Source organism: Spea bombifrons, chromosome 1 (genome assembly GCF_027358695.1).
Source record: "Spea bombifrons isolate aSpeBom1 chromosome 1, aSpeBom1.2.pri, whole genome shotgun sequence".
In the NCBI taxonomy this organism is placed as follows: domain Eukaryota; kingdom Metazoa; phylum Chordata; class Amphibia; order Anura; family Pelobatidae; genus Spea; species Spea bombifrons.
Genome location: NC_071087.1, coordinates 82,995,802 through 83,020,468, shown reverse-complemented (window position 1 = coordinate 83,020,468; position 24,667 = coordinate 82,995,802). Strand labels below are relative to the sequence as shown.

Sequence of the window (24,667 nt, the reverse complement as noted above, 5' to 3'; positions counted from 1 at the left end):
AAAAAGGATCAGTGACAGTAAATTGTGGCTTCAGGAGTCCCGTGTATGATGACTTTTTTAATGTACTGATGTCTTCCCAATTGCATCACATAAGATTCTATCTTCTACTATCTGCTGAGCACTGATGTCATCTTTACGCCTGATACATCAATGCCATACATTTATGATGAAGTGGCCCACTGCAGAAAAAACTTGGACACCCCTGCTATATGGTAATATTGTGATGCTAACAAAGTCCTATGACTTCCACTCGGTTAGTGCTCCTATAGACATTTACAGTTTGGCTAGAACTTTCACAGGGAAGAAACTCTGCATACAACCACTGCTGATCTCCTGATTTTGGGAGTACTAAATAGCCCAGTGTAGCACCCCCACCACTGACATCTGCACCTTACCCCACCTGGAACTGCTGCCCTATTAGGGGGAGGTAGACATGTGTCATTCAACCCAACCTTCAATAACAGATATTAAAGGAAAACATGAGCACATGTTTGTGCTCAATCAGCTGATGGAATATGGTATTTATTTGCGTTATTATTTTTTATATCGACTAATAAATGTACTCTTATATATATTTTATTTTTCAAGTCTGATTTTTATTACAAAATGATGTCAAATAAAGGCTCATAGAACAACACATATGGGCCTCTTTACCTTCTGTCACCGTTCATTTAAAATGAAAGTGCTGCAGATTCTATTGGCACCATATAAATTTAGGATAATAATAATAAGCTTCACTTCTGTGATAGTCCAGTCTATCTACTTTCATAACACTGCTGGCAAGGGCATAGTCTCACAGTCAAGATAAATAGTTATTTGGACATACTTGAGCATATCTGTATTGTATCCAAGAGTTTTTTTGTCTGGATACTTGGTACTACCAAGTACCACCACCTCTTTTAAAATAGTAATAGGCTGTACCCCTCTGCTGAGAAAATGATGTTTAGACGTAACACAAATACAACATTTCTTCAGTGGATAAGACTAATTCGATTATTCAGATAAACATATTGTTTATGTTATTATGCTTATACCAACTATGTTGTCCCCACTGTTGTCAAATAACATTTTAGATATGTTATTGAAGGATAAAGTTAGAGCATGTGCGAAAAGGGAAGTTAGCTTACGGTGCGAATGAATTAGCTACTGTGTATTTAGTAATTAAGAATCCTCTGCATTTTATTTAGACTTTTTAGACTTGTGTTCTCCATCCTTATCTACGTCACAGTACTTTCCATTACATAGCAATTTAATATTTAATAAAAAAAAAATAATCAGGAAGAATGCCTCATTTGCTGTGAATAAAAGATTAACAGAACATTATTTTTAGATGCTTTAGAAGAGTTAAATTTTTGGTGGAATACCGCGATGGTTATTTGTAGATTTTTGTCTTTTCCAAGAGTGTTAGGAAGATATAACTCTTCATGGAGGATTTCTACGACTTGGCTCAACCACAGACAGAGGAAAATGTGTTTGTGTTTGAGAAACCCCTCATATCCGTCTGTGTTCCCGCTCTTAACCTTAGCAGTGTATAGCATGCAGATGTCAAAATGCTGCTCAGTGCAGTAGCCCACATGTAATGGAAACATCTCACATCTACACTAAATCCATTCCTACATTGTCCCGAAAGGAAAGTATGCAAGTTACAGACACATCCATCCTGAGGGGAAAAAACATAAAATTTATATTGTCTCCTAATGGAAACATTAACCCCTCTGGATATGGAGAATTTTGCACTGCTGTTAGTGTAGGGAGCCTCAGTAACCCTGTTTCTCCCTCCTGTTTAGAGTCGGAAAAATGAAAGCGTGACCCAGGAAGCCACCTAAACAAAAACTGCATATGAAAGTTCTTTGTACGATGCATTGTTCAATTTGAGGGGGGATATGAAGGAGAAACTGCATCTGGCTTCCTCCTCCATAATCTGATGAGTCTTGTTATTCATTAGCTGTGAAAATGACCAATCCATAGGAACTCCACGCATGTTCTCAGAAGTCTGAACAGACCCCTACCACAGCGTTCACGGAGCCAGCACTGGCCAGTTATGGCTTAAGTAAACCACGTGCAGGGAGATGTGTTTGGCAGAACAAATAGCTGGGCCTGCACAAAATAGCTAAGGGAAGGGGAAATTACATATGAGGGGATTCTTCCGCCGCAGTCCCACGCCAGTCTGCCGCTGGTGGGCGTTGCTCGTGTGGCGCCGTGTGCAGGGCGCGATGACGTCAAATCGCTGCCATTGGTCAATTGCCCGTTTTCCCGCCATTGGTCCTATTAAAACCTGCCTTTTCAATTGTCCTATGTACGTTCAAAGAGTAACTTTGTTATTTGCTCTGGGTTCCTGTTTATTTGCTTTATACCTGATTGACTTCTGTGTACCGAACTTGGCTTTATTGATCGACCTTGAACCTGTTCTACCTGCCCCGACCTCGGATTATCCTGACTTTGACTCTCTGCCGTACTGCTTAGTTTGCTCCGAATAGCTTTACCTGTGCCTTTCTGCCTTGTCCGCTACCGTCTCTGCATCGTGGGTTCATCAACCTGCATAACAATTCTGTGCAAAAAGGGACACCACGTAAATTTAAAGGGAACTATCCAGCTATCATATGCATTAAACTATATGGTATCTATGAATTTGAGAAATACACTTTTAAGGTTAAGGTTATGATCTAATGTTCAAGCGTATTTTACATTAGATATAAATATATAAAAATGTGTTAACATTTCTAAAGCAGTTCAGAGGTTTTGAAAGACCTGTGATAAATGTGTTGCCATAGTAACCACAGGAAACTAACTTGCCAATCGTGAACTGAAAGCAAATTGATGTCAACAGTAATGCAACTCGGCATAGTTTCTCAGTAGAAGAAACTGGAGTCAAATGAATTTATTTTGCCTTAATGGAGTCTAAATTCATGGCCCATGGATTAGGCAATGGAGATTATGTTTTAGTTGAATCTCCACTATCTTAAATAAATGCTTGACTTTAATGACAAGCACAAGGATGAAGAAGCCCAATAACGATGTTGACAAAGTGAGCAGAGAAGCCAACATTTAAAGCGCAATACTTACCTACTTACACCTATTGTTAGCTATTGCTGTTTGATTGTCTTTTCTGTTATAACTAATGTCTTAAAAACTTTTAACTTGTTAAACCTTTTCAACAAAATGGTCCTGATTCATCCATTTTAAATTCCAACTTGAGTCCAACTGTCCTGGATTACCCCCTCAAAACTGAAGACAAATTGGATTTGGTGCAGATATGTTTGTAAAAAATGGTTATGTGTATTCTGTTATCTAAAGGTGCTTGTATTTAAATAAGGATTTGTAAAGGTCTATTCTAGTATGAGTAATTCCCTCCCCCCGTGCTTTGATACATCCTTTGTATGCACTCTGGTAACTGCATTATTAAAGGAACACTTAAATATGTTGGCTTCACCATATTTATTCATGTTGTTCATTATTTGTTTTCTAGCCTCAGAATGTAAGCCATGTTCTGGATTTTCTGCCATTCCGGATTCTAGAAGTGTAACCCCAGATGCAGATGCCAATTCAAGCTCTCTGGCTGCTGGGGATCAATATGACATTTCAGAAGAAAAAGTAAGAGAAAAAGAATACTGCAAAACTACTAGTATCACCGTACTTCTCTTGGTTTAAAATACTAACAAACATGCAACTATGAAAATGTGGTCTATTCAGTATACAAAATATATTTTATGCTTTTTTACGGTTGTGCCAGAAGAGCAACGCTGCAAATTTATACCTCTTGTGTGCATGCGTGGGAACTGCTAAATATATATTTAGCCTAAGTATCAGGGTTTTTACCCCAGGATATATGGCCAGATTTGCAGGGTCACATAGTTTGGAGCTGATTCCTTCATAATTTGGAGCTGATAGCTAAATGTGCACCTACTCTGCTGAATTTAACATGTTAACTATCATTAGTGATGTTGAATGTCCAACACTTTCTTAAAAATAATTGTTATTTCTGTACAATTTTCATTTAAATTACGTTTTTCCTAAAATTCTTAATTGTTATGTGACACAAGGACAGGCACTGATTGGTTCATAAAAAGTGTCTCTTGTTTTCTTGTAAATAAACCCTTAAAGGAAAAAAAAGGCAGGGTATGCAGAGTTTTATTTGCTCAATATGCTAGGAAAGGTGGGGTAGAATAGAAAGGGGTTAAAGTCACTTCCATAGACTTTGTCCCCAAATAGCTTATCAGAGCCATCTTTGTCCATAAACAGCTTGTCAGTGACATATCTGCCCACCTACCAAACAACATTACACTGAATGCGTTAGTGATATCTGGCATGTCAACTTTAAAGAAGGTGCCTTATGTCAGAACAGAAAAATGTATTTTTACAGAAGGTTAATTTGAGGAAAGTAAATAAATAACAAGAAAAAAATTATTAAAATGTAATAGTAAAACATATTGCCCAAAACCCAGTGATTTTCCCACATTTTGAGGCCTGAGCAAATGTTTTGCATTAGGTTAATGGGACAATAGGGACAATAGGTCAGAGTTAACTGGAAGTTGTGTACTATAATTCCATTATGCGTGTGTAAGTGTTATAGCATAGCCTTCATGAGCATATAGTTAGCCAGACATAGATATCATATAATGCAGTTCCAAGTGAGCATAAGCACATACTGAGCCTGACATACTGTATGTGGTACAGCTTAAATCCCATTACTATATACCGTATTGGCTCGGATATAGGCCGCCCCCGTATATAGGCCGCCCCCTAAAAGTTTGGTGCTTTTTTAAAGAAAAGGTTTTTTTCTTTAAAAAAGCACCAAAAAACATGCTGCCACTCTGTCCCCCCCCCCGAGATATGCTGCCACTCTGTCCTCCCCCTCCGAGATATGCTGCCACTCTGTCCTCTCCCCCTCCCCGAGATATGCTGCCACTCTGTCCCCCCCGAGATACGCTGCCACTCTGTCCTCCCCCCCTCGAGATACGCTGCCACTCTGTCCTCCCCGCGACTTGCTGCCACTCTGTCCTCCCCGCGATATGCTGCCACTCTGTTCTCCCCCCCCCGACTTACCAGAGCAGACTCCCGGGTGTCTTACGGGGCCGGAGGGGGACATCTATGCACATCGTGTATACAACTCCCGGTGCCGGCACTCAGCGGAAGTGCCGGCACCGGAAGTTGTATACGCGTATTGCGTAGATGTCTTCCGCCGGCCCTGGAAGACACCCGGGAGTCTGCCCTGGTAAGTCGGGGGGGTTAGAATGCATCGTGCGCACGTTCACCGGCAACGGCGCATCGCCGCTGCCGGTGAACGTCCGTGCGATGCGCTTAGACAACCTCCCGTGCCGGTACTCCCCCCCGTGGGAAGTGCTGGCACGGGAGGCTGTCTGAGCGTATCGGGGAGTAGGATGCAGGTCCCCTGCACCGCTGCGGGGGATCTGTATCCTAACCCCGCTGCCTGCCCGGCGCCCGGGACTGCATGTCCCGGGCGTCGGGCGCTAGACCCCGAATATAGGCCGCACCCCCACTTTAAAGACTTAAAGTGGGGGAAAAAAGTGCGGCCTATATTCGGGCCAATACGGTATATATATATTGAGCCAGATACTAATGGTGGTACAGCATAACTCCCATCATCAATTAGTAAACCAGAAAATTAGAATGGTACAGTATAGCTCCCATCATTATATACTGAGCCTGACAGTGGCACAGTATAACACCCATCAATATACTGAGACAGGCACTGATGGTGTTACAGCATGACTTCCATCACTATATGATATATAAACTATATACTTTCTCTCACATGCTGTCACTCACTTCTACGCACATGTCTCCACTCCCACAACTCCACTTCTTTTGCCTTCTTGCTTCGTCCACTAGCTCCATTGACCAGGCCTTCCAGAGCACTTCTGAATAAGGGCAGAGCCTCTGCTCACCATGTGGACAGCCTCTCCCTCATTGCTCCCATTGAGGAAAAAGGTGTGCAGAAAGTCTCAGCCATTTTGGGGAGTCCTAGCCAACAGAGCTGATACTGGGCAGAATCAGGTGAGGAAAGAAGACAAAAGAACAAAAAAAGACAATATTCAGAGTGCCATGCACCTGCCTAGGCATGGCTCTGCATATGCATTCGCATATTCTCCGAAAACAAAAGTACCGGCTTTGCATTGCTAGTATTATACTTCTGCAGGCTCCAACTGTTTGATTACAGGCTGTACTTGGTGGCAACTCTAGTGGCGCGCTTAAGCAGAAGGCAAATGCTACAGAGTAATCAAATCTCTCTAGAAAGGGCCGATAGGGCTAGTTTATCATGGATTCTTTTTTTTTACTGGTAGCAATAATGACATCAGCTATACAGGAAAGATAGCACCTTGTGATTTATGCATATGCTAATGTTGAGTCTGCCTGAAGTTATACATTCTGGAAGGCCACGGTTAAATCTAGTCTTCTTGTGTTATATAAAATGTTCACATCTATATTTAGTGAAGAAGTCTGTGTATAAATTGAGCACATTTTTTATTCTTTTCGAAATACTACAGTCTTAAAAGCCTTTGGGTGGTCCTTCCTGTGACCAGTGCCAGTGCATTGGTGGTGATCTCGTTCCTGTTGTGACCCTGGCTGTTTTCTGTGGCTCTTGATTCAAGGCATCCTGACTTCGATTATATGATTTTTGGCATCCTGGGCTTGGCTTTGGGATTCAATTACTCAATTTCTCCAAACCTGGCTTTTTGGCTTGACTAAATATTACTCAGATTGAAGGAGGCACTTGAGGTTCTCTCTTCTTATGGGCATCTCACAAAAGACGGTTACCAGCTTTGAGAAGTGGTTAAGTCTGTTAGGGCAACAGACTTGACACTTTGGTAACTAAAAATACTTTCAATTTGCTATGAAACCTTGTATTAGGTAGGTGATTGTATTAGGTAGGTGAGATGGATGATTGGAGCTTCAAATTCCTCCATTGCAGGTGACATATGGCCCAAAAATATTGAAATCACTGTATTTAATGCTCTGTAAAATGGGATACTAAACTATTGCCCTCATTACATCATGGTCAAAAGTAAATTCAGTTCCTGTCTAGTTAAGTTGATGGTATTCAGAGGGATCCTGGGGTTATTTGCGTGGGCAACTTAGGTATGACCTTTAAATATAAGATCTACCTCTGATAGAGACCCGTACGTACTCGGCACTAGGATCAAAAATACCCTTAATATTACCCCACCCTAAAACATCACTTTTATTAACGTGTTTGTTAAAAGGTATAACCAAAAAAGATGTTTAAAAACACCAGTGTCACCAGTCCTACCGTAAAAGGTATACGTCACTGTGACATGAGGGCATATGCCCACAGTCGTATAACACCAATAGTATCACATCATATATACTGTTGATGGCTGCAGTCCTAACAACAAGAATAATAGAATTATGACCAGTGACACGGGCTTATTAAAAACTCAAACAAATAGCCCCCTGACATGTTTCGCTCCTCTGAGCTTCATCAGAGGTCTGGGCTTGTCCCCGCTGGGGCATTATTTTGGAGTTGTTATTGTAGGGGTAAAACAGAACTCTATTGAGGACAGCACATGATCCGACGGCAGGACCCTGAGCGACAGCGTTGGAAACATGCCCGGGAAGAGTCCGTGTGGTACCTGGGCCAGAGTTCCATAGCCACGGCTGGCTAATACCCGGTCCTAAAGCTTGGTAACCACCGAGTGTTGCCCACCACAAGCTTAATATATCCTCAAAAGAGCGACGTGGTGGGGCAAAGGGCGTCTGTAGCAACGCTGTTACAATTGGCGGCCGGAATCCCCGCTGTTCCTAGAAGCTCCATGAACTTGCGGCTAGGTCCTGATCGGGTGCATTGAGCGTTTCCTGGCTTGTAGAGCCCACATAGCCTGCTAGTTCATGGGAGTCTTGTTCTGGCAATGAGTCGTCGGCCTTAAAGGGTTAATGTGACACTACCTATGATGTGTTAATTTTCTTATAAAAGCCAAGATTCTCCAAGTCTTGAATCTTGGAGTTGAGTTGAGTCAGTTAAACTAGCAGTGTCTTTTGAAAACACTGCCCTTTTTTCTGACTCTAGGGACTGGAACATCATTAATGGATCCTGATGCGTTCTCCACAAACAGCCTTATTCCAGATTAAACCCTGCTGAAACCTGTCCTTGCCATTAACGTGCTAACGTGCTGAAAAGACAAACATGCCAGATAATAGACAGCAAGCAGCCCTACAAATGTTTAACATAAACTCTCTTCAGGGTAAAAGGAAACGACTTTGGGTGGAAGGGGGCATTTTAAAAGTTAACATTTGATTAAAAAAAAATGTTCATTTAAATACATTTTTTTCAATTAAATACTGTGCATTCTTCAATAATATAATTGTATTTAATAAACTAAACAAATGTTTAACATAGACTCTCTTTACATGACGATATACAATGTAATAGGTATAGCAATATACAAAAAAAGAATGATTTTTACATCATTCTAAAGCACAAAATGATAAGTTGTGTATATAAACAGTTTATACTTTTATATACATTGCTTTGTGTAGATTAAATATTCTTCTTCTTCTAAATTCCTTAGTAATTAACACAAATATCTATCAATAGGTAACATGGTAACGTAAGAAGCCATGGTAAATATCCACTCAAAACTTAAGTTACAGCCAGTGGAGTAGAGTTGCCGTTGCTCTTTAGCTCTGGTTAATCTGTTTTTTGCCATGACAATGTAATTTTCAGCATACAAGTTGTTCCAGGAATACAATTGTGCTTTTTGCATTTGTTTTCCCTCTTTGGGTATTACACAAAATTTAAGTTTAACGGTCATACCCTGAACTGTATAAAATTTATATCCAGCATTAACTATTGTTTTTTGGACACAGGCTATTTTTTTTTTTTGAAACCCTGAAGGAAGCAACGTCAGTTTTATTGTAAGCTAAAAAACCAGACAGGTTAATTTTATCTTTAATTTGCTTTGTTGGTAAGTGAAAAGAAATAGAAGTTTACATTTAAACAGATCAGAGCCTTAATAACATCACAGCTGTCATGTTGTCAACTAAACATCTTATATTTCCAGGATGACATTTCTGTTGACATGGATGACTGTAGCAGTGAGGATCTGCCTTCCCTGGAATCCTCGCTTCATGGATCAGAGTATTACAAGGACCTTGTAATGATGGAGCCTACAGATAGCATAAGCCCGCCCCAGAGGACCCCTAAACCTGCAGATGCTGCCTTTTGTGTTGCTGGAGAAACCAACATTAGCTTTGATAAGGGGGAGGTCATTATTACATACACCAAACCTTTCCTCTGCCCTGTAGCCTATGGTCGTGTAGAGGACACAGGAATAACACCGTCAGGATCTCCTGTAGAGAAAGATAATGAAGCTCCAGAAGATGAAGATCTGGTCAAAGTAAAGGAGCCCATTCCTATCTTAGTTAGATCTTTGTCAACCTCTAGGAGACACAGCTGGGACGAGGCAGCCTCACCAACTGATACTGTATGCAGGTAAGATAAATAAAGAGCATTAGGCATATTATGTCTTCCTACCCTGAAAACGTTTTATTTAAAATTTTGAGTATTTTTTCTCAATCTTTATTTTGTAATTTGTGATATTAAAACTTGTATGATATACATTAATGTTTTCTAGTGTTTACCAAAGATATTTTAAATAGGTACCACACATTAAACATCAAATTTTAGGCCTCAAGAGCTAGAACCACGCCAGATTTTTTGGATATCTGAGAATGACCACCGGGGGCGCAGTCAAAATAGTTTGAACTGTTTCAATCTCTTGACCTAAATCCTGGCCTGTTTGTGGCCCAGTTCATAGATTATCTAGTATGTCGGTTACAGCAATGCCATACCAACCATATTAATATGCAATTAGGGACATGGGCCCACAGAAAATCTACTGCTTTAAGAAGTATAATTCCATTTATGTTGTTTAAACAGCTATTATGTTTGTGGTAAGATGTTCTTACATGGTTATGTAATGAGTCAGTAATATAAATTTCACGCCAGCCATATTCATAGATGATTAAGGACAAGGACTCACGGGCAAGCTTCGGCGTTAATATGCTTCATTCCAAAGTTGAAATGAGACTGTACTCTTATTTGTGCTTAATTTGAAATTTAAGAACATATTCTGTTCATATTATGTATCACAGCGCTTTGTAGAAAGGACGGTGGGTGCTGCCCTTCCTAGGTCAGCATGCAACTTTAATATACCACTCCATATCGGTGCCGGACTGACACTGACCTACTTGGTTTTTAGACTCATGCAAGCATGCAGCCATGTGTGTCTAGCCAGTGGATTTACACTGAAGGGACAGATTGTGTTTGCATCTGTTGCATTGCTGAAACTTGGAGTAATGAGAGTCTAGAATCTAATAGCATAGAGCAGTGAATTAGCAGAGGAAGAAAATACCTACCAACAAAATAATGATCCCCCACAATATATGTGGTGTGGAGCAGCCTCATTTCCATGTATGCATCATGTCAATTAACTTTGTCTCTGTACATACACTATATGACCAAAAGTATGTAGGCACTCCTACTAATTATTGAAATTGGGTGGTTCAGTCACAACCATTGCTAAAAGGTATATAAAATTAAGCATATTGGTAGCCATCTCCATAGACAAACATTGGGTCGTACTGAAGAGCTGAGTGACTTTAAACATGACACTGTCAAAGGATGCCACCTTTGTCACAATCAGTTCATTAAATTTCTGCCCTGCTAGATCTGCCTCTGTCCATTGTAAGTGCTAGTATTGTGAAGTAGAAGTGTCTAGGAGTTATAGCAGCTCAGGCACAAAACAGTAGACCATGCACACTCACAGAGAGGGGCCACCAAATGTTGAAGCATGTACCTCGTAAAATCGCCTGTCCTCTGTGGCATCAATCGCTATAAAAGTTTCAAACTGCTTCTGGCACCAACATCAGTACAAGCACAGTGCATCAGGAGCTTCATGAAATGAGTTTCCACGGTCAAGCAGTTGCACGCAAGCCGATGATTACTATCCGGAATGGCAAAAATTGGCTGGATTGTTGTAAAGCATACTGGACTCTGGAGCAGTGGAAATGTGTTCTCTGGAGTGATAAATCACGCTTCACTGTCAGGATTGTATTTAAGTTTTGGAGCAATAATGTTTGGGGCTGACCTCGCAAATGCTCTTATGGCTGGATGGGCATAAACCTCTACAGACACACACCAAAATCTTGTGGAAAGACTTCCCTGAAGAGTGGAGACAAAGTGTAAGTTTGCAAGCAGGACGCTCTTCACCTTATAATATAATAGTTTGTCAGTTCTAGTTTTGTCATACCCCTTGAATATTTGTATTGTCAATGGCTAATTGACTAATGATCAATTGTCAATTGAGTAATGGTCAACATGGAGCCTTAGAACCCCTTGAAACCTGAGCTGGGGGACCCCAGCATTGCAGCACTCAATGAGTTTATTCATGGACTAGACATACATTTCATATACAAGGCAGAATATAAAAATCGACAGCTTCACCATGTATAGATAGGCAAATCATCTGCATGATCTTTCACTCATATATTTGTAGGTACTCAGCATGGCACCAACAAGTATTTACACATCAGTTTGTAACATATTATAAAGAAGCAGGGGCGGGCTGGGCCAGGGGGCAATTGCCCCCCAGGCCGCCCTGAATCCGGGCTGGCCGGACGGCCGGCAGACGAACATTCATGGCAGCCGCAAAGTTAAAAACTAAGCGGCTGCCACCGGGACTGGCCGACTCCAAAAACGATGCGCGTGGCAACTGTGGCTGTGCGTCGGGACTTGATGTCAAATCCCGGCGCACAACACTGAAGCCACACCCACCGTCTTCTGGTGGAAGAGGAAGAAGAAGAGGAAGAATGAAGAGGAGGAGGAAAAGTGACAGTGCCAGAGGAAAGGTAGGAAAATATTAGTAAGTGTGTGAGAGTGATGGGTGTTATGCTGTAGTTTATGATGAATGTTTGTGAATGAGGGTTTCAGATTGCATGGAAGTGTGGGGGGATAGCATGGCATAGGGAGGCTGTCTAGGCATGATAGGAGTGTGATTGCTGTTATCAATTTTGTATTTTTTTTCGTCCAATAATTCAATAACAGTATTAATAGATATATATGGTTGCAAACAGCAATCACACGCCTATTGTGATTGCTGTTAATTATATGTATATAAATATATGTATATATATATATTAATATTGTTGAATTTTTTTTGTCTAATTTTGGTGTGTTACTTTTAATAAAGTATTTTAAACGTTTTTTTCGGATTTGGACAAATGAATGCTGAATTTTCAGTTTCGGTCAAGAATTTTCATTTCGGTGCATCCCTACTATATACTAAGCCAGTCACTGAAGTGTTAGGCCTACACCACATCAATGTTTGGTTTAGTATATAGTGATAGGGGCTGTACTGCAGTATTGTCAGTGTCTGGCTCAAAGTATAGGCACACATTGACGGTGGTACAGCGTAATCCCTAAGTATATAATGATAACAGTTATGCTGTACCACCGTCAATGTGTGCCTCAGTATATAATGATAACAATTATGCTGTACCCCTGTCAATGTTTGCCTAACCATAGAAACTATGCAGTTTTAAAATGTGTGTGTGTGGGGGGGTGCCACATACAGGATCTGCCACAGGTGCCAAATACTCAAGGTACGCCCCTGCATCATGCAGCAGTCAGACCCAATGGCCATTCCTCAGCTCTTCGTCCCACGTCTTAAAAGGGGTGGGATAAAGAGCTGAGGCACGGCTATTGGGCGGCACGCCGGCCACTTTAATTTCATTAGGCACCAGTGGAGTGACTGCTATCAATGTCGCTCACAGCCGCTTTGGTGGCGCAATGGGCCACTTGACTAGACTTTCCCCCCATGCCTTAGGCTGCCAGCCCTCCCCTGAGCAGCGGACAACAAAAAGGTAAACGGTTCCAGGGGTACAATAAGACCCAGGGTTGAGTGGGGTTCAGAAGAGAGGTGGTGTGGAGGACCAATCTGTGGCAGTCTCCGAGTGATTTGTTCCCTACCCAGGATCAGGCAGTTACTAGCAAAAGACAAACCGACCATAACACAACACATTTGGGCCACACAGCACTGCAGGAGTTATACCCCTGCTGATATCAGCAGGGATTGTGCCTCTAATGTCTAGACTCCCCCTACAGAGGTTGTACAAATTCAGGTGAGGAACATGCAGATTTAAAATATCCAAAAGTTTTTATGTGCTGTTAACCTGTTTCCCCATTCAGCAGTGGTAATGTGATTGACAATGAAATCACACTCTTATGTTGTGGTTCAAGAGGCAAGCCCAGTCACGTGGCCAAGTAATATAGTATCACCTAAAATAGATTAATAGACAACACACGTCAACAAAACTCAATGCACGCTGCCCTGCACTGTCCAGTACTGTGAAATAGTAATTTGGTTGTGGTACAAATGCTGCCCAGCGCCTGTATGTGGATTTGCAAGTACAACACAGAACAAAAGAACAATAACAGCAATGTTTGAAGACCTCTATCCACACTTATATTTATTATCACATACAGGCCTGTAACAGGCCAGTTCCTAATATGTAGGAGTGCATCTGCAAGGAGTGGACTACACATTGCCCCTTGGGGCCATAGGAAGCAGCAGGCATTCTTACTGGGCCAGTCTAAGAGACTATATAAAGGGAGGAATGTTTAGTACGGTAAATACCGTATTGGCTCGAATATAGGCCGCACTTTTTTCCCCCACTTTAAGTCTTTAAAGTGGGGGTGCGGCCTATATTCGGGGTCTAGCGCCCGACGCCCGGGACATGCAGTCCCGGGCGCCAGGCAGGCAGCAGGTTTAGGATACAGATCCCCGCAGCGGTGCAGGGGACCTGCATCCTACTCCCCGATACGCTCAGACAGCCTCCCCTGCCAGCACTTCCCACGGGGGGGGGGTGCGTTTTACCTCTGCCCACCCCCGACTTACCGGAGCAGACTCCCGGGTGTCTTGCGGGGCCGGCGGGGGACATCTACGCAATACGCGTATGCAACTTCCGGTACCGGCACCGGAAGTTGCATACGCGTATTGCGTAGATGTCCCCCGCCGGCCCCACAAGACACCCGGGAGTCTGCTCCGGTAAGTCGGGGAGGGGGGAGGGGGGGCAGAGGAGGACAGTGGCAGCATATCTCGGGGGGGAGGAGGAGGACAGTGGTAGCATATCTCGGGGAGGGAGGACAGTGGTAGCGTATCTCGGGGGGGAGGACAGTGGTAGCGTATCTCTGGGGGGGGAGGAGGAGGACAGTGGTAGCATATCTCGGGGAGGGAGGACAGTGGCAGCATATCTCGGACAGAGTGGCAGCATGTTTTTTTTTGAAAAAAAATTTCTTTAAAAAAGCACCAAACTTTTAGGGTGCGGCCTATATACGGGGGCGGCCTATATCCGAGCCAATACGGTATGTTTAAAATTAGAGGAAGAGGAGATTAGTGGGGAAATAAACAAGAGAGGGTATGAAGGGGTAAAGTGAAAGTTGAGCTTTTTGTTTCTTGGATTCATTTATGTGATTAGCATATGCTCATATTACATATGATGATTGGAAATGACATGCATGTCACTAACTCTTTTACTTCCTTTTCATATTAAAGATGCATTACATAGTGTCATTGTCTGGCAATGAAAGGGTTTCTTTGACCACGTGATGCGGTTTAGAAGCCTGAATGTAGTTAGAAAATGATTTTCCAGTAGTTAGATTGCTATCAAACCTGTAGTTCTATGCAGAACTGTTCTAGGTTTATTGATCTGTTCTATTTTTATCAGTCCCCTCCTTTTAAGGTGTGCTCCTGCTCTTGCTGGATGTGGACTTGTCATTATCAAGCTTGTAGGGAGGGAGTTTATTCTGAGTCACAGGGGCCAGAAGCAGGAGAAATAAGCCAGGCCTGCAAACAGGAGGATGTTTAGTTGAAGAAGAGCTAGTAGCAACAGAATATGGTTAGATGAAAAATCATTCCCAGTGCCTAAGAGCACTTCCATCATTTAGTACTTTCTACAAAAAAAAAAAAACCGTACTAATAGCAGTGTGGTGTTGGTATCGTATTTAAGCGACCAAACCTTCCTAATTTAGTGACTTTAATTTTTAAGGTAATGTCTAAATTAAGTCAAGTTATATTTAAGTGTAATGTGCTTTTTTTTAACTTTAATTGTTCATTTTTTTATATATAGCCTCTGCCGTTTATCTCATAGGTCCCCATTACGCCCCTAAATACTGCCAGAGCTGTTTCAATAATTTAATAAAATGTATAATCTGTATGGTTCGAGCATGCTTACAGCATGAAGAAGAATTGGCGGTTTGACCTTTGGCTGCTCAAACCCACAAAGTTATTGTATAGTAATGGGGAGGATTCTCAGTATTTCTGTTCACTTCCCTTACGATACACCGTGAGTAGAAAAAGATGACCCAGCTGGTAATAATACAGCTTCATAGTGGCCCTTACACTATCCAAGAAAGACTGCACATTCTAGTGCTCAATGAGGTTGCTATGGTACAGACATAGCACTTCATACATGGCACCTAGGGAAATGGCACCCTCCGGTGCCAAGAGGCAGGCACAAAATGAATGGGAAATTATGATTTGAGGTTGAGAGCAAATAAAATAATTAGTGGCTTTCTGTGTCTAAATTATTTAGAGAAGGGGGCTGGCAAGAAGAACAGGGGCAATTGCTCCATGCCATACTTTGTTTTAAAGATTTTGGCCTACTACAAATGATTCTTTGTGTAATTAATCCCAGATGTGTGTTCTAGTGTATTGTGTAGTGTGCATTTAGTGTGATTTCAGGGCTTTGTAGTGGGTTTGTAGTAGACTTGTGCATTCGTATTCGGGCAAACACTAAAGGAGCACGAAGGGTGCGTTTTCGTTGTTCAACACGAATACCAAAGAAACGAACATGGTGATGGCAAAACATACACAACCAATAGAGTTGCAGGTACGGACTTTTAAGACCGCTAAGAATGTACACCAACCGAACATAAGAACTGGCGAATATTCGTGGAATACGAAGATGTTTTTTTTCCACGAAGACGAACACAAAGCGTTGGCCAGTGTCCAAGTCTAGTTTGTAGTGTGATATAAAAAAAGGATTTTTGAGTACCAGCATGCACAACTATTGAAACTTATAAAGTATAAAAGGTTACCTCCAGTGACTGTGAACCCGCTAGAGTGCAAATATTCACATTTAACCTTTTTCCAAAATCTTTCACCACAGAAGAGAATAACACTTTTCAATATGTAATTTAAGATGAAAAAATGTTTACACTTTCTGGCCTGGAAGGTCAGGAAAAGCCAAATCTCCCCATCGGCCCCTCCCCCCCATAACTCAAAAGCACTGGCACACATATTTACACACACACTCACATTTACACAAACTTACACACTTATACATACTCCCTAACCCACACTTACACCCTCATGATAAAACAAATACACTTACACAGTCATTCTAACACATACTCCCTCTTATACACACATACACATTCATGCTCACACACACATTAATGCTAGCACACACACTTACACATTCATGGAAACACATACACTCAAATATTATTATTATTACTATATTTTATTTATATAGCGCCAACAGTTTACGCAGCGCTTAATACAATACAAATATTCAAGGGGTATGACAAGACGAGAATTGACAGACTAAGACAAACTGATACGTTAGCTTACAATCTTGAGGGAATAGGGTGACAAACATAAGGCACAGAGAAAGGTGAGAGGTAGTGTGTATAAGGCACAGAGAAAGGATGAGAGGTAGTATGATGGTTGTACCAGTGACAAGGAAGTTCTAGCAGCTAAGATGGTATGCTTCTCTGAAGAAGTGAGTTTTGAGATGTTTCTTGAATGTTGGGAGGGAGGGTGAATGCTAAAGGTTTGGTGGAAGTAGATTCCAGAGATATGGGACAGCCCAAATGGAATCTTGCTTAGCTCACATTTTACCATGGAGTCATTTACCATCGCGTTTTGTGACCCTGTTGCTTACCTGCATTGAAATAACATGGCCAAAATATATTTGCCTCTTTCTCCCCACTTCCCCAGACCCCTTTTTTCTCCCTTCCATCTTCTCTCCATGTTCCCTCTCTCTTTTCTTTCTCCTTCTCCTACGCCATCTTCTTCTATTTCTCTTTCTTCTTCTTCCTTCTTTCTCTTTTCCCCCTTGTTTTCTCAATCTCCCTTCCAGTAATTCCCAGAGTGACAGTGCTCCTTTGTGCTGTACCCACATGACTATGTTAGGCAGTGCATGATAAGTTGCAAAGTGTTATTTTCCAGGTGAAGAGACAAGTAATGTTCGGTACCTAAATGGTGGTAATAACATGAGGGATTTTATGAACGCAAAATTATTACTGGGTGTGATACCATAAGGTTACCGTATAAATATTATAAAATGGGGTAAGGTCTGGTGAAAGGTTTTCAGACCTAACTTATTAAGATTTTCATAAACTGTCTGTGCACCAAACTCTAACCAAGTGACACTATATAGTAGAGGTTTGTATCATTCAGTGTGGGGGGTGGTTTGAACTACTTTGTAATCTTTTTTGTATGTGTTTTCGCCATTTTTTGTAGAATTTTTTTTATTTGGATTTAGGTTAAAACGATTTAATAGAATGTAATCAGATCTGTGCTTTAAATGGAACTCGTAGCTTTTGGGGATAGCATTCTACCATATTATGTAGAAAACGGTTTTGTATACAATTTTATTAAATGTGTTTTTATTACTGTCCAGGAGAGATTGGGGGCTACCCAGGCCTTGTTAGCTACACTCAAGGCATTAAATGTAACTTGGAGGTGTAAGTGAGTGATTTTGGGGTTGTGTGAGTAATCAATAAGCAGGGGTGTTCCTAGGGTCAAAACCCCTCTTGATACTGATGTATTTGAACTAAGTAAGTTTGAGGTCTGAGGATGTTTGTTATGCGTGATGTCCTTGTAGTATAAACAAAAAACCCAAAGAGAACAATGTTACTTCCTACTCCAAAAAAAAAAGCTTTACCATAAATTTGCCCTGTGCCCTGCTGGGAGATGGGCAACAGCCTGAGTCCCCTATGACTGGCCTAGTGTTTGACCTTACCATCACAAGGTGTTTGTATTATGTGAACAAACATACAGAAATTGGTTATTACGGTAATTTAGCTGGTATGCTGCTAACGGTGATATGTTTTGGAAGGTTCAGCCTTGGCACCTCAGAGATGGAGATTGACTTAGAGATGGACATTAAATCACCCACCAGTACCACCTCATCTGAGACGTTAACCATACATGGACCACAGATGACTAAGACAAACCTTCTCATTGAAGCAGATCATGGGAGTCTGCAAGAAGTTTACACGGGGAGCAAGGTACATGACATTATTTCACACATAAATATATTACAGGCCTCACTAAATTCCTAGATATAATGTAATTGAGGCTGATTAGCAGGGTCAAACCAGATGACAACTTTTAGGTACACTCTGTAAATATATGTTATAAGTAAATAATTATTTCAAGAAACTTTACCACATTGAACATGTATTACGCAGGGCAAACTCTTACTGAGGTTGGTCCTTAATGATACTAAAGTTGGTAAGTTGAAATGTGCAAATTCCAGGTTTAGTGAATGCACTCTGTCTGTCTCCAAGTTCCACATTCAATTTCTAATACATCTAGAAGAATGACTTATCATGAATTTACCACCTGTTTAATGAAATATTGGCAGGATGGTGATAGTGCTTCTAAAAGACTTCGTTCAAAGTCAGTGCCTTCAACGCTAGATAAGATTGCAACCCCCAGGATATCCCGCAGCTTGGAATCATCCTGCCCTGTCATCGAAGGTAAGCCCTCATAGTTTGCAATTTTACAATTTTAGATGTCTCTAAACAATGCACTAAATGCTTCACTGTGACACTATACACAGTTGGACCTAACATGATAATTACACAATAGCAGTCCGGTTTTCTCATCCTCTGGTATAGGTGTTGCATGGGGTGCTCCTTATGGCATACTTCACTTCTTGTTTAGCTGCAGAAATGAATTACATTTTTAGGGCTTTTAAGGGTGCTGTACATGGACGATGATTTATATGACCACAATTTGTGGTATCCTTAACCTTACCGGTGTCCTTCAGACATGGAGTGCCGCTGGAGGAACAGAGCCAGTTGGGAGATCATTAATCTCAAAATGAAGGGAGTGCAAGGACTGTTCCTTTCAGTGCTCCCTTCCATTGTGCTCCATCTTTTACTGCTGAGCCCAGATTTGGAAATCTAAGATCATAAAAAGAAATTGCTGCTGCTAAAACTGTACAGGAAGCCACGAATTGATTGGTTGAAAGAGGGGCTGTCATATCTGATGTTAAACAACATTTAAATCATTTTCTAAAATATATATGTTGTTTATGTTAGTATTAATTTTATAGTTTTTAGAATGTTCAGATTGATATATATTCCTCCTTTGACATCTCATTTGCCTCCACCAAAGGCCTAGGCAGTGTATTTTGTGCATATTTTCCATCACCCATCAGTGAAGAATGCATTAGGAGCCTATTGTCAGCCCAAGTAGAAAGTTTAGAACACCTGCGTTGTTCTAGCAGTCTGTAACACTAGAGAGTTTTGTTTGCAGAAATGCAGTTCTGCAAAGTAATTATCACATGTATTATCACATGACAGACACCAATTTAGAACATCTGAGGCATGATGCCACCTCTCATGTGTAACATCAGAAAGCAACACATGTCAATTTTATATTTTATAATGAAGTGATATATATAGTGATAATGAAGAATGTAAACAATACATTGCATGTATGTATTAAAAGTAGGATTGTGGATAATCTAGAATGTGACCACACGCTATGCTTTAAGATCTCCTCCAATCAGTTAAATGCAATAGAATGGTATCTGGTAGCTTGATTAGTTTTCATTTATTTCTTGTGTGGAGTTTGATGTAATGATGCAAAATATCTACAATTGACAAACTTTAAGTGCCTTGCCCCTTTTTGCCTGTGTAATGGAAGCTCACCAGTGAGTCGGCTTGAGATGCCTAAAATAATCCCAAATTTACCTTGAGTTAAAATCTAATATAGTAGTCCACATTTGGAAGACTATCTTCCTTCAGCACATATCCAATGTTTCATGTTCCTGCATGCACAAATTCAAATGCTACCACCGACTTGGCTAACCATGTGCATTTCTCTTTTCAGTGATTGAACCATTTCAGTTGGAAACCATTGAGACGGACCATGTGGAACCAAATCATGTGTATGTGCATATTTTTACTTGCTTTGTGTGATATTTAAAGATCACGAAATCACTATTTTAGAGGATTTCCTTCCAGCAATAATGCTGCCCAGTGTCTGGATATGATAACAGACCACAATAGAAGAATTGCTAGTGTAGAGACCTTACTAGTACCTGCACAGACCTCTTCTTCACTACCCAACCATGGGCTCTAGAGGAGGTACGACTATGCTGGGGGTCCCCACTGGAGAGACTTCCTTAGGATTCCACTATGATTAATAATGGCCCTGCTCAGAAGCTATCTTGTAATTAAGTCAGTTTTGCCAGCATTCAATTTTTTGCAGAATGATAAAGTGACATACTTGCACCGCTATTCACAAAAAGGTTAAAAGAATGCTGTGAGTAAAATTATTCTTTTAAACATTCACATTATTGCAAGCTCAGTCCAGGTGTAAGTTAAGTTAATGACCTGCTAATGGGTGCTCTGATGGTAATCCAGAAATAACACAGCAAATCATAAATTATTTGTGGATACAGCCATGATTTTACTATGAATGACTAAAGATCTTATTAAAAGTGAGTTGATGATTTTACTGGATATTTTTTTGAGTGCCATAGAAACATTTGCTGGCTAAAATGATTGTTTCCTAAGATACCTGAAACAACATAAGGGTCTTACAATGCTATATTTGAAGAGCTGATATCAAGCAAAAGAAGGATCATCACTACCCGAGCCATATAAAAACAGAAGAACCTCTGTTTATTCACAAGTTAACAAATGGCAAACCTTTATTTTTATTAATATTATTGGCTAATTTAAATTTAATCTATGATACATGTTTGCATGATTTGCAGTTGAAGAGCATCACCCTCTTTCCACAAGCACTTCCATGAGCTTAGTGACTACGAGATAGGTGTAATGTTGCGTAATACAACAAGCAGGATACAGCCCTGAGCAATACTGTAAAGAATAAGATGAACTAGAACCTTCTTCTATAGATGACCATTACCTTTTGCAGTTTTCTCTTTTAAGTTTGGTTTTCTGTAGTGAACACTAGCCATCTTTGACAGTTTTGTAATGTTTGTCTTGCAGATTATTTGTACAGCAAGTGCTCCAAGAACTGAAGCAGTATCATGGGTAAGTGATTTCTGTAAGGTACTGCCAAACAAATGATGATGACCATATGATCATAGGAGTGTGAAGCTGTTGTCCCCAACATCCAGAATCTGCCTAACCTTTGAGAATAATATAATACCATCACCTAGGCAAAAGTGTACTAACGACTAAACAGATACCATGTATAATATATAATACCGTATTGGCTCGAATATAGGCCGCACTTTCCCCCCCCCCACTTTAAGTCTTTAAAGTGGGGGTGCGGCCTATTTTCGGGGTCTAGCGCCCGACACCCGGGACATGCAGTCCCGGGCGCCGGGCAGGCAGCGGGGTTAGGATACAGATCCCCCGCATCGGTGCAGGGGACCTGTATCCTACTCTCGGATGTGCTCAGACAGCCTCCCCTGCCAGCACTTCCCACGGGGGGGGTGCTGGCACGGGAGGTTGTCTAAGCGCATCGTGCGGACGGTCACCGGCTGCGGCGATGCGGGTAAACATCCTCCGCTGCCGGGACATCTGCACGATGTGCTTTAACAATCTCCCCGGCAAGGGAGATTGTTAAAGCACATCGTGCAGATGTCCCGGCAGCGGAGGTTGTTTACCCACATCGCCGCAGCCGGTGACCGTCCGCACGATGCGTTTTACCTCTGCCCCCAAGACTTACCAGAGCAGACTCCCGGGTGTCTTGCGGGGCCGGCGGGGGACATCTACGCAATACGCGTATTGCGTAGATGTCCCCCGCCGGCCCCGCAAGACACCCGGGAGTCTGCTCTGGTAAATCGGGGGGGGGGGGGCAGAGTGGCAGCATATCTCGGGGGGGAGGACAGTGGCAGCATATCTCGGGGGGGACAGTGGCAGCATATCTCGGGGGGGAGGACAGTGGCAGCATATCTCGGGGGGGGGACAGTGGCAGCATATCTCGGGGGCGGAGAGTGGCAGCATATCTCGGGGGGGGGACAGAGTGGCAGCATGTTTTTTCGGTAAAAAAGCACCAAACTTTTAGGGTGCGGCCTATATACGGGGGCGGCCTATATCCGAGCCAATACGGTGTATTGGCCTGAATATAGCCTCACTTCTTTTCTAAATGTATTGTAACAAAGGTAAGGAAAACATTAACACATTTAGCAACATTTTAGAAATATCTAGATTTAAGAATGCGCCTTTAATTGCTGGCTGCCTATATTCATGTCCAACATACAAACATAGTATGTTTTAAATGAAACACTAAAATAGCTAATTTAGAAGCCAGTAACTTAATTAGTTCAGAAAGCACATCTAGCACTTTCCCCAAACATTTTACATTACTTTATGCCAATGTTGGAGGTACATCATTTTGCATAAAACCCAATTCAATAGGGTCTGTTAATAAAAAAAAATAACCCTCAGTTGGTTGTCCCTGGTTGGTCATCATTTCCTTATTCACCAACTGCTGAGGTGGCATGTCCCTGAAACCCTGCCTGCATTGACTGTGTGCCCTCCGCAGTCCCATTGCTACCTCCTTTTTTTTTTTTTTTTTTTACCTTGGATCTAACACATCTTATGCTCATTGTCTCAGTTTGTCCCCCTTGGTTCTTTTTCAGCCCCCGGCTACTCTCTATCTCCATCACTAACTCCTCAACTCCATCCCTGCTACCTTGTACAACCTCATACTCCATCTCTCACAACCATTCTCTCATAACCCCACTCATTAATCAAACAGTCTCAATTTTTAAGAAAAAAATATATATGTAAAATGTTTGAAAGTAAGTGGTAAATTGTATTTATGTGTATTGTAGCCTGGGCATTATGTTTGTAAAAGTGCTTTAAAATGTAATGAAAATCGCCCAACTCACCTTCAAAAGTTGCCTTTACTCTTACATTTCCACTCATGCCTTCTCTTTCTTGCACTGTCCTTTGCCGTGTCTTGTGTTGTCTTTCACTAAAGTTCCAATGACAATTTTTAAAGTGAACCAATGCAAATGAAGTAGACTAGAAATTTAAGTCGGTTTTTTTCTGTGTTTTTTTTTGCATTGAATCGCTAACCCAGGTGCCTGAAATTAGTGTTCAATTGTATATCGGAGCCTAGTGCTGTGTTTCAAATGCAGTTTCATTGAAACAAGCACAGTGTCTGGCTAGGTGACGCGTATTGGGGAATTGTTTGCATATTCTATGCTTTTGTAACTATTGTTTTTGGTACTTGTTGTTTGTGAACAATTATCTTCATGTAATAAATTTCAAATGTGATATCATTGGTTTGATGAAACATATCTGTGTACAACAAATACATTCATCCAAAACTAGATCATTAAAAAGGAGTGACTAAAATAGAAAAATCCCCACAACCACACCTTGGTGGAAGGAAAAGTTTCAAAAGCTGTTAGATATGAAAAAGAGAATTCAGCCAGTGGTTTTGTTATTGATAAGACCAATATAAGCTATTTGTACGTAAGTGTGGTACATGTTTATATTACTGAGCCTGTAAGTATAGGAGACAAAGAGGTGTTGTCTGTAGCATTGTTTCAGTATCTATCTATTTATCTATCTATCACTTAAACAGACATAACAGATTGTATACTGAAATTTTGGCCTTTCAAAGATTAGCAAGTAGCTGACAAGGTCCAGACCCAACTTCCGTTAGAAACAGAGAAAACTACTGTTGTCTGGGATCATTTTACATTTAGTGGTATTCTTGGGTGAGAGTCTCACAATGAAAGTAAGTGCAATCTTTGCCCTCAAGCAGATTGTCTGTGCAATTTTTGCCCCCATGCTTGCCCCACCTTTCTCCCCAAAAAGTGTCAGTACCCCCAAACAGCTTGTCTATGCCATATTTGTCCCAAAACAGCTTGTCAGTAGTCCCAAAACAGCTTTCCCGTACCATCTTGTCCCCAAAAAGCTTATCAGTTCCCCCAAACAACTTATCTGGGCCATCTTTGTCCCCAAATAGCTTGTCATTGCCTCCAGATTATCTGTACCATCTTTGTCACAAAATAGCTTGTCAGTGCTGCCAAACAGCCTGTCTGTGTCATCTTTGCCATCAAACAGCCTGCCCCTGCCCAAATCAGTTATATTACATGTATGTCTCTCTTCCTCCATTTTGTGTGCTGACTGGTCCAGCATGCAGGAAAGGGATGTGATGTCACTTCCTGCATGCTGGATCAGTCAGACACAACGCAGGGAGAGTTCATCTGATCTAATCTTTACTCTCTCTGTGCCGTAATCTGCAATCTGTTTGGGATAATAAGTATTAAGATTGGGTACATTGATGACATTTTCTCTTACATGAAATGATGAGTCACAGAGTTTTGAAGAACTTATAGTCTGGAATTTGCTAAACTCTGAGATGGTTTGTATCTTTGA

At 41.3% G+C, this 24,667-nt stretch overlaps 1 protein-coding gene across 1 annotated transcript in view; it reads left to right on the top strand.

Moving 5' to 3' along the window:
- Nucleotides 1-24,667, top strand: part of ARHGEF18 (Rho/Rac guanine nucleotide exchange factor 18) — a 91,227-nt gene that overhangs the window by 11,949 nt on the left and 54,611 nt on the right. Inside the window, 6 exon segments of the mRNA XM_053468926.1 lie at nt 3,467-3,591; nt 9,042-9,472; nt 18,169-18,340; nt 18,700-18,814; nt 20,178-20,235; nt 21,308-21,352. Coding sequence (XP_053324901.1) covers nt 3,467-3,591; nt 9,042-9,472; nt 18,169-18,340; nt 18,700-18,814; nt 20,178-20,235; nt 21,308-21,352 — 946 coding nt within the window.